The sequence below is a fragment of the Sinocyclocheilus grahami genome, unplaced genomic scaffold, assembly GCF_001515645.1.
Source record: "Sinocyclocheilus grahami isolate Dianchi unplaced genomic scaffold, SAMN03320097.WGS_v1.1 scaffold138.1, whole genome shotgun sequence".
Taxonomy (NCBI): Eukaryota; Metazoa; Chordata; class Actinopteri; order Cypriniformes; family Cyprinidae; genus Sinocyclocheilus; species Sinocyclocheilus grahami.
The window spans coordinates 126,214-144,757 of NW_015505317.1; the positions used below are offsets into that span (position 1 = coordinate 126,214).

The following is an 18,544-nucleotide window of genomic DNA, read 5'->3' on the forward strand; positions in this document are numbered from 1 at the left end:
GAATAAAAATATTGATTTTGACCAAATAAGAGAAGAAATCAGTTCTCCAAATAACCCCAAATACCCTAAAAACATAATTTCACTACAAATATCCTCAAAGACACTGATTATTTAATTCCTCAACCCTCGCACCAGGTCTTTATTGTGTTTTTTATGAGAACAGAGGCACCTCAGGTGTGTATATGTCTGACCTGGTGTGTATAATCTACCCACACACAGTGTGTTATGCTGCTGGGTCAACAGGCCTCTGCTCCACTGTTTGTTTGTCTTTGGGGAAGTGAGTTGTTTTTGAAAGTCCTTTCTGGGACTGGGTTACCTTTAGAGGTTGTGCTCAGCAGAGAATTGTGTAAACCATGAAAGTAACAGGCATGCAGAGAAATCAACACATTTCCTCTACTGATTCATTACATTTTTATACTGAAATCTAAAGGATGCTCGTACTGTGCTAAAACACAGGTTTCCCTCAGCTTCCCTTTAAAAAAACTGTGTTTTGCATCACTAAAATTATCCATGTCCTGTGTTTCTCTGGCTTGGCAAAGATTACTGCATGTTCCACTTACAGTGATGAGACACACATACTACATGTTTTACCTTATAAATTACCTACCAATGAGGGAACCACATAACAGTTTAGAGTCGTTAAATGCTCCATTATAATTCATTAGCTGGAAGCTAGCTCATATGTTAACTCCAATGTTCCCATGTCTTCCCATAAAGCATGGGACTTAATGGACGCATGTGAGTCCCAATACAACATTTACTGTGACTCTATCATCAAAATCAGCTCAGAAAGCTCTTCTGCTGATCGCTGTTACTCTTCTAAGTATATCAATGCATTTGGCTGAGTGATATGATGTTATGAGTCTGTGGGGAAACTGGTCTTGAAACACTGTATTGACCGGGATTTTGCACTGAATGTAATCTTGTAAAAGGATCTTATTTTCACAGAGTTATCTAGGAGTAATGCAAGAGGTAAAATAGTTACATAACTCTTTTGTTTCTAATGCACTTACGCAAATACTTATTATTGTACTTGTACAATGCTGCTTACTTATCCTTCTACTACGAAGCTCCTAAAGCAACACGGTGACAGAAAAACGTGAGTTTTTTTATACATATCTTGAAAATGTTTTGCAGTCTAACAAGAAATTTGGCTTTCTCCTGCAAACCTTAGTGTTTGCTCGCAAAATGATTCCGTTCGCCCTCAAAACTTGCAAGCAAACACAAAAGTTTGTGAGAAGAAGTAAAGGTTTTACAAGCAAACGCGAATGTTCATTGGAAAAATAAAACTTTTCAAGAGTTGAAATATATTTTTCTAGATATTTTTTTCCCAAATTCAGAACAAATTTAGATTTTTGTTTATCAATTTTTATTATTAATTTAATCTATTTATTGGAGTTTTTGATGATTTGCTTTACTGCAACTTCTAGCTACATCACAAAATATGTACAGCTGTATGACGGAGCTGGTTGTCATACTCTAAAGTTTGTATATGCTGTTTAATGTAAACAACAGTTTATACAGCCAAAAATTCATTCTCATTTATAATTAATTGAAACTGTTAACAGAAAAAGAAAAAACTTTTGGGCAGAGCTATTTGGCAAATGTTATTTCTTTAATGTTTTTGAAAATCTCTTATGCTCACCAAGGCTGCAGTCACTTTAACAAAAATACAATAAAAACAGTAATATTGTGGAACATTGTTACCTTTTAAAAATATTATTATAGTTTGTATTATTTTATATTTTAAAATGTAATTTATTCTTGTGATACAAAGCTGATTTTTTTTCAGCAGCCATTACTCCAGTCTTCAGTGTCACACAATCCTTCAGAAATCCCTCTAATAAGCTTCCTTTTAATATAAATGTTAAAAACAGTTGTGCTGCTTAATATTTTTGTGGGGGAAAAAAATCATTTTTCAGGATTCTTTGCTAAATACAAAGTTGAAATAATAATAATAATAATAATTTGACATTTAATCAATTAAATGTGTCCTTGCTGAATAACATAATTTATTTTTATGAAAAAAAACAGACTATAAACCTTTGAACGGTGTATATTGTTTGATCGTTTAGCCATGTATTGTTTTACCCATGAAGACCAATTCTGTGTCTGCATTCATGTTATTGTAGCGTTATAAGTGTTTCAGTAAGCCATTTCGCAGTATTCGGTCTATCCATTTTTATTTCTAAGATTTATTAGATAATGATAGATGTTTATCCTTGGTCCTTGGTAAATATACTTTCTCCTCTTGTGAATGTGTCTGTTAGGTCAGATCCACAAAGGACAACTCAGTTTCCCTTCAAATGAGCAAATACTATAACACAGGAACAATGTTCTAGTCATGTACAGAGAGGAGGAAGTGAAGAAAACAAAGCACCTTTCTCTCTTCCAAATGAGCTGCCCTCCCACTGAAACTGGCTCTGAGCTCACTGCGTTGCATTACATCATCTATGCCTGTGATGTCACACTAAATGCATGACCTCAACATTTCATTTTACAGACAAGACTTTCAATTCACTGATACACTCACAGAATAATCAATACGTGTTGGATCACATCTATGGATCATATCACAATAATTTGTAAAGACTATAACATTTTTTTGACAACTAAACTTTATTTAGTCAAAATAAAATGAAAAAAAAAACTTAAAATAAATATTAGAAATATTAAAAAAAGACATTTAGACATTTTTTCAGACAGCATAAGCATATTCAGTTCAATTTAAGTTTGTATTTGTACACTCTCAGAAATAAAGGTACATCAGCTGTCCCTGGGGTGGTACCTTTTCAAAAGGTACTTTTCTGAACCTAAAGGGTCCATTTTGGTCCCTTAAAGGTACATATTGGTACTTAAAGTGAACATTTTAGAACCTAATAGTTACAAAAGTGTACCTTTTGAAAAGGTACTGCCCCAGTGACAGCTGTTGTACCTTTATTTCTGAGAGTGTATGTACTTTTTACAATACATATTAGCAGCTTTCCAGAAAATGCTTGTTTCAAATGACTTTCTTTCTTGTGTGGAACTGAAAATATATTATGAGTATGTATGTATGTATGAATGAATGAATGAATGAATGAATGATGCATTTATATAGTGCTTTATTGTGTGTTGTTGCACACCCAAAGCGCTTTACAATCATGTGGGGTGGTCTTGTATCTATCTATCTATCTATCTATCTATCTATCTATCTATCTATCTAGCTATCTATCTATCTATCTTTTGAAGAATGTTAGTAATCAAACATTTGACAGTAGCCATTGACTTCCATAGTATTTTTTTCCCATACTATGGAAGTTAATGGTTACCATTACTGTGAGAAAATGATGACAGAATTTAATTACATTTTTGGGGGGAGCTATGCCTTTAAACCATAGTGCTTGTTTCATATAACATTATATAAGGAGATAATGTTAAAATTATGTGGGAACATGCCTTCATAATCTGTAAGATCCACTGCTTCTGCCACTCAAGCGGCATAGTTATTCTTCTTTTCTTTTCTTTTTTGCTGACTAGCCACATGCCGTTAGGTTAAGTGCAATCTGCTGTTTGCTCACAATAAATAACTGCTCAGACACACAATATCACACATGTAGCCTAGTGCAAACATGTGGTTTATCTCCTCTAGAGAACGCCTGCTCAGTGAGCAAGTGCGTACAAGAGATTGTGTGCACGACTGATTTTCTAGCACCTTGCACCCTGAGTTACCAAGGAGACGAGTTTTCGCAGACAGCAGACATTCAGATCTTGCTGCCGTATCATTACCCACACGTCAATTATGAACTGTTTACTTGTCACTGATACTTATGTATGTATGAATGTATCACGTGACCTAACCAATCTGATCTTGATTATACAAGTATTTTTTAGAATAGCAGTAAGTAACTATAGTAATATTTAATCATTTTTGAGTAATACCACACTATGAGCTATTTAGGAGCTGGTTTGACCCTGAAAAATTTATTTAATTGCTGTAACCCAATGTAATAGGTTGATTCAGTCTTATTAAGCAATATACTTGATTCAAAACTCTAAAAATGAAAATGTTACCACATAAAATATATAAGGTTATTTAACCTTTTTTTGGTGTAGGATAAATAAAAATGTACTTGTCAGGTACATTTTTATATGTCCAAGAAAAATGTGAGTTTGATAGAGTGACAGATTTTCACTATTACATTACCATTATGTACTTTATTTTCATGATTTATATTCACAATGTGGACTTAGAGCCAATGCACTGACAGAAGCATTTAAGCTGCTTGCATCACAGGAGTTACCGAGAGTCAGAAGTGTGATGTGTGTGTGTGTACATGATTTTCTATCCCGGTGGGGACTTAAACCTGAATACACACCAACTCATGGGGACTCGTGTCACTGTGGGGACCTAAATTGAGGTCCCCATGGGGAAACAAGCTTATAAATCATACAGGATTTGTTTTTGTTTTGTTTTTTGAGAATGTAAAAATTCAGAAAGTTTTTCTGTGAGGGGTAGGTTTAGGTTTAGTGTGCGATAAGAATATACCGATTGTACAGTATAAAAACCATTACCCCTAAAGAGAGTCCCCACAAGGATAGTAAATCAGACGTGTGTGTGTGTGTGTGTGTGTGAGAGAGAGAGAGAGAGAAGATTACTCTGGCCTATTGCCAGCTCTCTCAGCTGAGCGCATGTCTATTATAAGGCAAGTGAAAGGCTTGGAAATAAATAAGGAGCTAAGTGGGTAATGAATAGAAATGAAGCTATGCAGCATGCTTTTCCCCACTATCCACTGATCCACTGTTCTTTCTCGGATCTGAAGACAGCAGGCAGAGGCGCCATATGTCCATTCAAAGTGAGGCACGTGCCCCCTCAGATTTCTGAGCCAAGTGGATTTTGAATGCAGCTTCCAAAAGACAAAAAGCTTGTACAGCGCTGCATTATAAACAATCTCACAACGAATCTGTTGAGCTTATGAATGCAATGACCAATCAGAGACGTTCAGATGAGTCATAGCTGAAAAGAGTGTTTTGTTCACTTGCTCTCTCTGACTGAATTATCTGGCGAATTCTCTCATCAGAAACAACAAAGTGCAGATATGCGTACGAATGAAAGTAAGATATTCATTTCACAGTATGAACAGCTTCAGTGATTTTAATGGGAGTTTTTGACAGTGCCTGAACTCTGGCTAAACTGAATAAAAATGTTATTTGATAATGTAAATGTTCTTTAGGCCTACTCTCTGTAAAATGAAAGTGTTATAATTAGTAACTTACAATATTGATATTAAATTCACATTAAATGCAAAGTCAGTCGTATTAAAAATATTTTATGGCATGACATATCTGGTACTTAAGTAAAAAGTGGGGTTTTTATGTGTAGTTAATAGATTACACTATTAGTATACTTTGCCCATCACCATTTATTGATCAAATAACAATCTATAAAGGTGCAAAACGCATATAGGCTACACATATTTGAGAATCAAGATATAGCCTAGTTAACACGTTTGGAAATATTTCGAATAAAAAGGGAAAAAAATTAATAAAACATATATATATCAGTTATACAGTGCTATCGTGGCTGCTGTGTGTCATGACAAGCATGATTCCCATCAACAGCTCGACAGCTGTTGAAATGTTAATATTTTGCTGGATGATCGATGTTTGATATGGTGAGGTAAAGGCATTTTTTTCAAATAGATGTTCATTTTAGTACTTTTGTCATCACTAGTTATAATAAGCTTCAAATTTCAGTCCATCCAATCAAATCATTGTGCTTGCAAATTCAGTCTTATCCATTCACATTTTACACACATTCAAACTAGTAATTTGGTATTTGTACTTTTATATAGGAAGTCTTATTGAAATGATTGATCTTTTTTTTTCCACCAACAATATTCTTAAGTTAAAAGTGCCATATATTTTATTGGTAAATTTTAACCACACCCTTTAAACAAGCTCTGTCTAACAGTGCATTTAGTCTTTTAGATTTTAGATGCATTATTTGAAATTTTGTATAAAACCATGATATGCCACATGTTATACTGGGTACTAGAGGTTCCATCTGTTGCAGTCATATGCATCTAACATGTCTTGTGATTATTTAGTCAGCAGAAGTCTAATTAAAACCAGACACAACATCAGTAGTGCACTGTTATTTTAGATAGAATGGCTGCTGAGAAAGTTCACTTACCATGACACAAATAGCTGGTAATGATGTAGTGTGATTCCAATTCATAACTTGTATAATGGAGACTCTTCCTGTAAAGCCAGAATGTGAGAATTCATCTGTGAGCTCTGCACATTTATAGGTCTTGACTGCACATCAGTGCCACCTAGGCTTTAACACAAGTAGATCTGGTTGGTTCTTGCTGTGTAGGAGGGGCTCCTAGACCATGTGAAAGACTCAAAAATTGTATTGAAATGAAATAATAATAATTACAATTAAAATAAATAATAATGTATTAAATATGAATCATTTTCATATTACAAATTTGAAATGCTGTGTGCTGAACTTTGAAAAAGAGTACATAAATAGTAACATTCATGTGTCAGTGGTAGAACTACAACACGAGCACAAAAACGGAAGAAATTGTTTAGTTTCAAAGAAGCACCGGCCCAATTTTCATGTTCAAGTACAAGAGTCAGATGACAGGCTATAATATAACAAACCAAATGCTTCAAGTAAATCACAGAAGGTGCAAGCTCTTCGCCAATCAGATTGCCAGACTCCAGCGCTCAGATAAGGAAAGTCTGCCAGCAAATGACAGGCCTACTGTTGCTGTTTTGCAGTCATGCAAAGCATCAGAAAGGAAGGAAGTGAGGCTCACATTTACCAAAGCTCGGCCAATAAAGATTCATCTCATAACTGCCATCAGATTGTAAACAAAAACCACTGATGCTCATAACCCAATTACCTGCGTTGTAGTGATAATACTTTTGGCTTGGAATACATGTTAGGTAAAAGGTGTTCATTAAAATAAATCATGATTAGTTTAAAAATCCAGCTTGTCAAAACATACATTAAAGGAATATTTTACAAAAAAATGTAGATGAGTTTGTTTCTTCATCAGAACAGGTTTGGAGAAATGTAGCATTACATCACGTGCTCACCAATGGATCCTCTGCAGTGAATGGGTGCCGTCAGAATGAGAGTCCAAACAGCTGATAAAACATCACAATAAGTAATCCACATGACTCCAGTACATCAATGAATGTCTTGTAAAGTGAAAAAAATGCATTTTGTAATAAACATGCATCAAACAGTTGCTTCTGGCTAAAATGTGAGTCCCCTATCCATTCGTTAAAACGCCTTAATGATGGATTTGTTTCTTACAAACACGCATCTTTTCTCTTCAGAAGACATTAATTGATATACTGGAGTTGTGTGGATTACTTGTGGATTATTGTTATTTTTGTGTTTTTATCAGCTGTTTGAACTCTTATTCTGACGGCACCCATTCACTGCAGAGGATCCATTAGTGAGCAAGTGATATAATGCTCAATTTCTCTGAACCTGTTCTGATGAAGAAACAAACTCATTTACATATTGGATGACCTGAATAAATGTTGAGCAAATTTTCATTTTTGAAAATTTCCTTCAAGCATGTAATATCATGAATAAACTGCTGGAATAAGCCTTTAACATGCTCAATTACACGTAAAACACACAGAGACACACCACAGAGCTCAGGGTCACAGGGTCACATGCTGCATGCACCAGCTGCATTGATTTCTGCCTCATCGACTGTAGTCTCTTGGACAGATTTCCTAATTTGTGCCTTTGCGATGCTGAGCCACCCAGAGACAAGGAGTGGGATAATGTCATGTCGTTCTCATCTCCATTTTAGTCATCCTTCCACGTGTTTGTAAAAAAAAATTAAAATAAATAAAATATAGATCTGCAAGGTTTGGTTTCCAAACGTTCTCGGGAGATGGGCAGATGTGTCAGGATATTTTTGTAATGAAGATAAGGAGGAAAAGGAGAGGTGAGCGTGAGAACACCTAGTGTGTGGCTGCTCTGAATTAAAGCACTGGCCTCATGCGTCATCCCAGCTGTGGGAAAACTGTGGAACCAGCTGCTGCAGGACAAGTGAAGGCTATAAAAATGAAAAAAAATGAGAGAGGGGAAAATGCTGCTTGCTATGCGTCTGCAGTCCTGCCCCTATACATCAGGACGAGAAACAAGGAAGAATCCCAGATCAAATGAACTCTTCCCTTCGAAAGCTTTTTGCTGTCCACATGGGTTTGAGGAAGCTTTGCTTATATATTCAAAGTTTACAGTTTACAGTTTACATATGATCACAACATTAGGCATCAAGTGAAATAATGTAAAATTTACAATAATGTAAAATGTAGGGACAGTGCACTCCAAAATGAAAATTCCGTCTACATTTACTCACTCTTATGTTGTTTCAAACCTGCATGACTCTTTTTTAAATAGTGATTTTAAGATTAATTTAATTTTAAATAATTAATATAAATATGATATAAGAATTTTCAAAAGTATCATCTAGTCATCCATGATACTGATACTAATCCAATTACTCTCCCACATATATTTGTGCTGCTAGATGACCAGCATTGTAATTATACATTACACAGTGGGTATCCATGTTTCAGTCTCAAGGCCATTAGTGAATTCTTAACAGTAATAAGATTGTGTAAGTAAACAGGACCATCCAAGAGACCAGGACAAGTATTGGGCTCTGGGCCCCTGGGACTGTGCAAGATCACGTGAGCAGCCATACCAGACGGCAGCAAAGCAGGGGGATTTCCAGATTGGTTATTATTGTTGCAGACAGGAAAAGACTCCATTTAGATGCCAGAGATCACTGAGAAAGCCCTCTCACTGTTTGTCGAGGAGCAGCTTTATAGCAGAGTTTATGGAGAATGATCTAGAGAGAGACAGAGAGAACGTGAGAAGGGGAGACGGAGTGGAGGATCGTTTCACTGCTCCAGGGGCTGGTCTCAAACATTTCACAGATCTTCATACTGATGAGACTTTTGACAGATGCAAAATGCACTGGATTTCATAAATAGTTTGTGTGTTTAATGGTGTGTAACTGAACTATAAATAAATCTGTAATCTGTAATCAGATAAATAAATAAATAAACTATTTCCATTGTTAGTCAGACATTCTTTGATAAAGACCACACAAAATTCCACAATTTTACTGCAGATGTTTTACTACAAATGTTTTGAAAAAGTAAAATAATAATAATAATAAAATGTAATAATAATAATAATAATAATGAATAATAATAAACATATTTGAGTTTGTTTAGTATAACACAAGAGGTAGAACTTACTGTCAAGAATGCTACTGTTAAAATATGATCTCGAGTCAGACAAAAAGGGCAAATAAACTTCTAATTGCTAAATAAAAATGATATTTATGATGCTGATTGACATATTAATTTATATCCTGTAACTCTTGTTTATTACATTTTTTTATTTGTGTATTTATTTATTTTGCTAAATCTCAAATTGGTAATACTACTAGACTAATAAGTAGGTTAATCATTTAGTCAAAACTGAGCTGAAATTTCTCTGTAGTATCTATAGTAATTTTTAAATAGAAGGAGAGGAGTTTTTCATATAAGCATAGCAGTACTACTATGGTTGCAAAACTATTCTATATTCTATTTGTACAATAATACATTTAAATGTGTCTCAGTGTTTTTATGAGACATATTCCTGCTGTGAGCCACAGTCTCTGGGCTATAAACTTGTGCAGCATCTTCCCAGATTACCTAGAATCGATTGATGGATGTAATTTGACACCATCAAACATCCATTCATTCAATCAATCTCTGAATAAGTAGACAATAGCTAACATTTGTGTTTTCTGTAATGACAGATTATGAATGCATGAGACAGATTATGGATGCATGTCATTTGGTGCTCTTCTGATGGTTAAGCGTATGGGCTGCTAACACAAAGGTTGAAGGTTTCATTCCAAGCAGCAGTGACTGAGGAACTGGTGTTTTAGTGAGATTACAGTTCTGCTCTATCATCATTTTGCCCTTGAGCGAGGCACTTAACTTCAGTTTGATCCATATGCAATTACTGCAGTTAATGTAAATGGATTTGGATAGAAGATAGACATGCAGTATACTGACAAGAACGCTGAGATTAACATTATAACTTTGACCTAAAGTTGCATTTCCAAAATAATACATAATAAATGATCATGGGAAATAAACAGACAAATAAATAATGTGATTGAAGATGAAAATATTATACTTCTATAAAAAAACTTTAAAGTTCAAAACGAAACCTATTTTCTCTTTTCTACATTTTTACTTTTTCACTAACTTCTGTAGGCTACTACTATAGCTTGCCCTCTTTAAACTTGGCATTGCGGTACTGGGACTAATGTTCGCTCATAGGATAACTGGCTTGTGATGTTTCTCATTTGCAAGACACTTTACATAAAAGCGTCTGCTAAATGATCACAAATTTGACAATGAATAACCTGCTTGTAATTACCCCACATAAACCTGTGTGAAATCCAATCCTAAAAGTGTATTTGCTAACACGTTTATGTGTGTCCTTGACAGGGAATGGGAGAAATAAAAGGGATAAGAGGGTACACTCCAGTTCCATGTTTTGTTTAGCGCTTTAAACGAGGGCCTTCAATTGATTGACGTTGGCAACATCCAATCAGCGCTCGCAAAGCGTCAAGTCTGTGTTCGTTCGGCCCAATCAGCCAATAAGAAGACTTAAAGACGCCATACGGTATTTCAATCGGCCATGATGGTGAGGGAAAGAGATGCACCATTATATTTTCCCCGCAGCGTGCAGATTTTAAATCGCATGAAATATCAAAACGTGACTAGTAATGTTTATAAAACGCTTCGTTTGCTGAGCATATCGGTTATCCTTCACTAGCCCGCCAAATCAACCGTGTTTGCGAATGAGAACAATCTCGTTTAAGCATCTTAAAAAAATCGCGACTGTGAATTTTTGTCTTACTCTAATTACTAGAACTGACTGCAAATTAGTTTTCGTTCTTCGTTCCTATATAATGTCTAAAAGACGGTTTGAATAAATCTCTCAGGGTGCTATTTTATATATGGAAACATCGGTAAAGGGCGGAGTTTAAGAACTGTCAATCAAACGTTGAGCAGGTTTCACCAGGGGCGTCCACTAACTGCCGCAATATTATTTTCGTTGAGCGTGACCTTTCTTGCAAATAGAGCAGAAGTTTACGCGCCACCTAAAATAAATGAGCAATACTTACACGCTGGATAGTTTACACGACACACCTTTAGGAGAAATTGACAAAAGATTATTTATGATGAGGTGATGACACGTGAAACACATAAGTATCACCATATGGAAAAACATGTAATGTAAAAATATGAAAAAATCCGGCCTTTTTTGGCTTTCAGTGAGTAAAAATAAATGTTTGAGATGCTTTGGACCCATTATAGATTTCAGGGCAGGGCTAATGTTTTACGTACGCAGGTTTAGTTTTTTTGAAGGAAAGGATGATGAGCCCAGGGGAGGTTGAGCAGGATAGTATGGATCGACCGTTATTCCACACATAAATGAATCAGAGGTTGGTTTGGAGGCGGAGTCTGACTTTGTAGAACTACTGTCTTATTGTTCCATCTTGACCAATCAGAGGAGCGGAGTTTTTGCCACACTGACCAATCACTGAAAACCGCCCGCCTTAAAGCTCCGCCCAGTCTTCTATATTAACTGCTCTGCTGCCGCCGCGTGAGCTCGCTACAGACGCTTAATAGTCTGTTTTTTTTTTAAAAACTATATACATCTCGTATTTCTCTTTGTATTATTTTGTTCCGAGACCCCATTATATTCTTAACATTCAGGAAAAATGGCTGACACAAAAGTCGATACCAGCTCGGAAGTCTCCGCCAAGGTAATGCAACTTCAGTTAACGTTAAACACCGATTTGTAGATGCTGCGTTTTTATTAATTTGAATAAACGAGCAATATGAAATATGGAGTTTGGCATGGAAATAAGTATACAGCGTTATTGGAACACCGTTCGCACATTTTGACTGTGTTTTTACCTCTCACTGTCACTTTGAAGACTTTTCGTGGATGGCGAAATGTTCGGTGTGCTGAAGTTGGGCTTCTTTACGGAGACGTTTGCAAATAAAAGGCTTTTTGTGCGGGTTCTTTGTTTATGTAGGCGGCTTTTCGGTTCCTCTTTATAAGTGCAGTGAGAGAGATGGACGCAGAGGATCGCGAGCATGAGCTCTACTCTGCTTCTATGGTTTGTTGCACGAGTTTCTTTATGACTTCGTATAGACTGAATTATTGGAGGTGCCTCGTACAGTCCGCGAGACGCCCGCAGCCCGATCTGTCACAAGTTACTGCAGCCCTCACGACTCATGGTGCCTCTCTGAATAAAGCACGTTTCCCTTATCTTTGAAATGTGGCTACTTTATGTTTGACCAGTATTTCAAGCGTAATGAAGGTATAATATAATTTTAGGAATACATTGTGAACCTCAGAGCCAACCTGCCTCGCATTTAACAGTCACGGTTTATTTACCGGGAGCGTTAGGTCGCGTTGTCTTTTCAGTTCTGTCAAGTTCAGGTTATAGTTCACTTTTTCGTAGTGAAAATGAGAGTTCATCATACATTATTGATTAAACTACTTAAGATATGAGCTTTACAGGGCTATAGTCTACCTGTCCGGTAACGTTATACTGTCGGGATGGCTGATAATTTCTTAAATGAAAGAAAAGAGGTCTCTTCTCTTATTCCACGGAAGGCGGTTTATATCAGCGGCGAGGTCAGTTTGTGCGTAAACTTCTCCCGCGAAACCCCGCTGCGGAGTGCGGATGCAGCAGTCTGGATGACTGGACGAGTTCCCATTGTAGCGCGCGGTCTGATCAGGAGGCGAGCGCGAACACCGAAGTTAAGGGACGTCCGTACAGGATGCTTTCTCACGTCCAGCTATCGATTTTTTTATTTATATATCTATATATATATAAACCTATTCCAGACCGACGTATTTGAGCGTTGCGACACGTTTCGTTGTTATTCTACCGTTTTGTGCACGGGCGCCGCGTTTTTAAGACGCAGTGGCTCCGTTTAACTTTTAAAAGCGCGTCTCGAGAGCCCCACGTTCTGCTCCGTTCCGTTGCGCTCCGTCTAACGTGAGCTGCTTTCGAGCGCAAGAGCTCGTACTGTGTGAACGGCCCCGTTCAGCGCATCAACCCAAACGATCGTTTTCCACCGGACTTACCAAGCTCAGTGCTCAGTCTCTCTATCATATAAAGATCACTGGACTCGCCTAGCGTTACCAGTTGTGGGCACAACATTTCTGACCCGTTTGTTCTTTGTTAAGCTTTTTTTTGCAGCGTTCAGGTCTTGATAAGCATAACGTTACGTCTCTTTAAGTTTGCCTATGAAATACGGAGACGATTTCCGTTTCAGCTAAAAGGTTTCTGCCCACGCTGTTTGTTTGATCAGTATATGGGTCAGTACTATCCTGTAAGTTCGATATGTTCAGCATTCATCTACGGCTCACTGACGCTCAGCGGTTGTACAGAGCGGCATGTAAATGGTGACGGTGTGAGAAGGCGTTGCAGGCGTGATGTAGACGCTAACCGGCTTAAAAACTGAGGATTATGACCTACATTTCTTAATACCGAGCGAGCTGCTGAATGGAAGCACATCCTGTGGTATTCAGAGCGATGAAAAGTCTGCGTTTTTAGACAAAGATGCAATAATTTGATAAATAAAACGGCTTCTCTTAAGAATAATAGTAATTCTCGAGGGAACAACAGTATAGTGTTTGAAAAAAAATTGTTAAAGGCCTAATAGCACAACGCTATTGTTCTCTCTCTCTCTCTCTCTCTCTCTCTCTCTCTCTCTCTCTCTCTGGTGTGTCTGTATTGCCTCTCTGCTGAAGTTGGGCTTCTTTACGGAGACGTTTGCAAATAAAAGGCTTTTTGTGCGGGTTCTTTGTTTATGTAGGCGGCTTTTCGGTTCCTCTTTAAAAGTGCAGTGAGAGAGATGGACGCAGAGGATCGCGAGCATGAGCTCTACTCTGCTTCTATGGTTTGTTGCACGAGTTTCTTTATGACTTCGTATAGACTGAATTATTGGAGGTGCCTCGTACAGTCCGCGAGACGCCCGCAGCCCGATCTGTCACAAGTTACTGCAGCCCTCACGACTCATGGTGCCTCTCTGAATAAAGCACGTTTCCCTTATCTTTGAAATGTGGCTACTTTATGTTTGACCAGTATTTCAAGCGTAATGAAGGTATAATATAATTTTAGGAATACATTGTGAACCTCAGAGCCAACCTGCCTCGCATTTAACAGTCACGGTTTATTTACCGGGAGCGTTAGGTCGCGTTGTCTTTTCAGTTCTGTCAAGTTCAGGTTATAGTTCACTTTTTCGTAGTGAAAATGAGAGTTCATCATACATTATTGATTAAACTACTTAAGATATGAGCTTTACAGGGCTATAGTCTACCTGTCCGGTAACGTTATACTGTCGGGATGGCTGATAATTTCTTAAATGAAAGAAAAGAGGTCTCTTCTCTTATTCCACGGAAGGCGGTTTATATCAGCGGCGAGGTCAGTTTGTGCGTAAACTTCTCCCGCGAAACCCCGCTGCGGAGTGCGGATGCAGCAGTCTGGATGACTGGACGAGTTCCCATTGTAGCGCGCGGTCTGATCAGGAGGCGAGCGCGAACACCGAAGTTAAGGGACGTCCGTACAGGATGCTTTCTCACGTCCAGCTATCGATTTTTTTATTTATATATCTATATATATATAAACCTATTCCAGACCGACGTATTTGAGCGTTGCGACACGTTTCGTTGTTATTCTACCGTTTTGTGCACGGGCGCCGCGTTTTTAAGACGCAGTGGCTCCGTTTAACTTTTAAAAGCGCGTCTCGAGAGCCCCACGTTCTGCTCCGTTCCGTTGCGCTCCGTCTAACGTGAGCTGCTTTCGAGCGCAAGAGCTCGTACTGTGTGAACGGCCCCGTTCAGCGCATCAACCCAAACGATCGTTTTCCACCGGACTTACCAAGCTCAGTGCTCAGTCTCTCTATCATATAAAGATCACTGGACTCGCCTAGCGTTACCAGTTGTGGGCACAACATTTCTGACCCGTTTGTTCTTTGTTAAGCTTTTTTTTGCAGCGTTCAGGTCTTGATAAGCATAACGTTACGTCTCTTTAAGTTTGCCTATGAAATACGGAGACGATTTCCGTTTCAGCTAAAAGGTTTCTGCCCACGCTGTTTGTTTGATCAGTATATGGGTCAGTACTATCCTGTAAGTTCGATATGTTCAGCATTCATCTACGGCTCACTGACGCTCAGCGGTTGTACAGAGCGGCATGTAAATGGTGACGGTGTGAGAAGGCGTTGCAGGCGTGATGTAGACGCTAACCGGCTTAAAAACTGAGGATTATGACCTACATTTCTTAATACCGAGCGAGCTGCTGAATGGAAGCACATCCTGTGGTATTCAGAGCGATGAAAAGTCTGCGTTTTTAGACAAAGATGCAATAATTTGATAAATAAAACGGCTTCTCTTAAGAATAATAGTAATTCTCGAGGGAACAACAGTATAGTGTTTGAAAAAAAATTGTTAAAGGCCTAATAGCACAACGCTATTGTTCTCTCTCTCTCTCTCTCTCTCTCTCTCTCTCTCTCTCTCTCTCTCTCTCCGAGGTTTGTCGGTCCAGCCTCTCTTTGGTCGAGTTCGCGCGTCACTAATTGTGAGCTGGGAGTTGTAGTTTTTTAGCGGGCGTGTCTTTATCAAGCGCAGTGATGTGGATTATTAACTGAACTACAGCGCGCATTGGCGGTAACGCCATGGACGTATCAAATTACAACACCTCAATATGGTCTTTAAACCAGGCGGGGATGGAAGAGACAGACATCCAATGAATAAAGAGTGTGGAAGTGTCGCGTTTCAAATGTGAAATTATTTTCATTCAATAATGAAAAGCAAGTTCCACAAATAAGAGAGGATGTGAATTCAGCATTGGTCTAGTTTCATTTACTACACCATAAGTAACTGAAGCAATTACAGAGCCGTTTTTCTTTTCTTCATTTAGGACCTTAAAGAAAAGAAACAGGTTGAGGAGGCAGAAAATGGAAAGGATGCCCCTGCTAACGGAAATACAGTAAGTTTCCACAACTTTATTTTTTCATTGTCCAGTACTGCTCTAATAGTTTCCAAATGACCTCAGGTATTACCCATGATAACTCATAATGTTTTTTTTTTTAGGAAAGTGAGGAGAATGGTGATCCAGAAAATGAAGTAGATGAGGAAGATGATGATGTGGCTGAAGAAGACGAGGAAGATGATGGAGAAGGTAAGGCCTTAAGTAAACTAATTGAATGGTGAGAATGATTTAAAAAAACATCCTGCTCTAGCTCCACCTATGTGTGGACAACCAAGGCCATACCTGTCAACCCTCCCGTTTTTCCTGGGATTCTCCCGTATTTTACCGTTCTATCCCACTATCATCCTGTCTAAATATTTTCCCGTATTTCTCCTGTATTTTTAATCTTTGTATATCTAAAAAAAAAAAATCCCACTGGGCGTAGGCTATTTTATATGTTTGCTACATTCGCTTCCGGTAAAACTCCCGTTTTTTTTGGATGGGCGAAACCTCATCATATGAATAATCACGGCAACAAATTCCAAGGCTGTCCAGTTGCCAGATCTTGTATGAAACGCATCTTTCTCACACGATCGACGCATACACATTCCAACCCATTTGTCCCCTCAACTTGGAAGCCTACAACAGTGATGCTATTGATGTGTGCGCAGGTAGTACTGCGGGAAGGAAACAGTGATCACTGGTAGAAATGGGAGGAGAAGACTCAGGTGGCGCTCCAGTGAAAAAAAACTAAATATACATGTAAATGCATATTTACATGTATAATGAGATATACTGTAGCTTACACTTCAAAAGGCTATTTAATTGATTCTGCAAGTTTCAAAGTCAGGTGCTGCGCTGCTTTGTTTACTGCGGTTACGGGGGAAACGGCTATATTCCTGACGAAAGGCGCCACTTGCTGCTAGAGAATGAATTTGCATCTTTCAATGAGTGAACTGGTGGATCGACAAGAAGATAATGAATTATAAAACTCTAAAGATATAGCCTACACTAAGATATATTTATGTTACTAAATGAATATAATTGCCCCTCCGCCCATATTTTGGTACCCGAATGTTGACAGGTATGACTAAGGCATATAAACAAAGATGCATTACTAAGAATTAATAACTATATTATAGGTGATAATGATGATGAAGATGATGAGGCTGAGGGTGGCACAGCAAAACGAGCAGCTGAGGATGATGATGATGATGATGATGAGGTAATTTCCACTATATCAGTGGAATCCTTAGATGCGTGTATAATCTGACTTTATGAACTGCAGTGTTTTAACTCTGCTTGGCCACATTTTTTAGGATGATGTTGAAACCAAGAAGCAAAAGACTGATGTGTAAGAAGCTACTTTGTTGGAAGTCTTCTCATCCCTCCTTGTCCACTGGGGGAGGAAAAACATGGTCATCATCAAGTAGAGTCCACCATCCGTGTGCACACACCTAACTGCAGATTTTGTAGAAACAACCAAGACTTCAAAGCTCTACCTTCTTACAAAATACTTTAAAAGGAAAAATTTGTTTGTATTTTTATTTACATTTTATATTTTTGTACATATTGTTAGGAGGTCAGCCATTTTTGACAGTGATCTCTGGTTACCAAACGGTGCTTTGAAGTTTATGCTTCTCTATGAAATAGATTTTACTTGTGGTTGGACCATGTCATGTTATCTCAAAGGAAACTTGTAAAAAAAAAACTAATCAAAAAAGAAATGAAAAATTGCAGAAAAACATAAATTCAAAGCATTCCAGTAACTTTGTGTATGTACATCAGTTGTATAATACGTAGTTGGATTGTATGAGAGGACAAGGCCAAAAGAAAAGATTTTTCTTTTCTTTTCTTTCTTGTCTATGAAATTGCTATCTATTTGTGGCCTGTTTGATGTATGTGTGAAATTTGTTGTGCTACAATAAACCGAAATTTATTTTGTGAGTTCTTAAATTTTTTTCTTTCTTTTTTTTTTCCTTTTATGACTTTTCATGAGTTTTTTTTAATGTTGGAGCTGTATGGGCAAGAATAATTGAACCAGCATTATCTTCAGATGCAGTTCATGTTTTTCATCAGCCTGTCGAAATTAAATGTACATCAATGTAAATTATTCAGGCCTTTAAGACTCCAAGATCTGGTATAAATTATATTGCGTTAAATAAAATTGACTGTGTGAATTCTTTCATTTCACATTTTTAGGCCACATCGCTCATGTTTATATATACTGAGTTTGTATGTATATGTCTGTGTGTGTGTGCATAAAAAGTTTATTAGGAACGTGATCAAGATAATTCATGTACATTACATGAACACATTTCTTTTGTAAGAAGGCAAATTTGTAAGTCAACTACGTTAGTGTTTGATGTAGCACTTATGATACTGAACTTTGAAGTTTAAACATTGGAAGCTATTTTTAGCTACTGGCTGAATATAGTCAT

General features: G+C 37.6%; 1 protein-coding gene across 2 annotated transcripts; it reads left to right on the forward strand.

The window, feature by feature from the left end:
* Positions 1 to 11,732: 11,732 nt before the first annotated feature.
* On the forward strand, positions 11,733 to 17,993 carry LOC107591157 (prothymosin alpha-A). Of its 2 annotated transcripts, none has more exons than XM_016280202.1 (5): positions 11,733 to 11,876; positions 16,053 to 16,121; positions 16,226 to 16,313; positions 17,246 to 17,320; positions 17,421 to 17,993. In XM_016280202.1, the coding sequence occupies exons 1-5, from the start codon at positions 11,832 to 11,834 to the stop codon at positions 17,459 to 17,461; spliced, it is 318 nt and encodes a 105-aa protein (XP_016135688.1). In that variant the 5' UTR covers positions 11,733 to 11,831; the 3' UTR covers positions 17,462 to 17,993. The 2 variants fall into 2 exon arrangements, with proteins under 2 accessions (XP_016135688.1, XP_016135686.1); XM_016280200.1 differs by having other exon boundaries at positions 11,737 to 11,876; positions 17,246 to 17,328; positions 17,423 to 17,993.
* Positions 17,994 to 18,544: the final 551 nt, after the last annotated feature.

Bases quoted from the DNA above. Each gene is read 5' to 3' on its own strand.
- LOC107591157 (XM_016280200.1), top strand. From the start codon at position 11,832: ATGGCTGACACAAAAGTCGATACCAGCTCGGAAGTCTCCGCCAAG. The intron at 16,122-16,225 runs GTAAGTTTCCAC...TTTTTTTTTTAG, and splicing joins CCCCTGCTAACGGAAATACA to GAAAGTGAGGAGAATGGTGA. The intron at 17,329-17,422 runs GTAATTTCCACT...CACATTTTTTAG, and splicing joins ATGATGATGATGATGATGAG to GATGATGTTGAAACCAAGAA.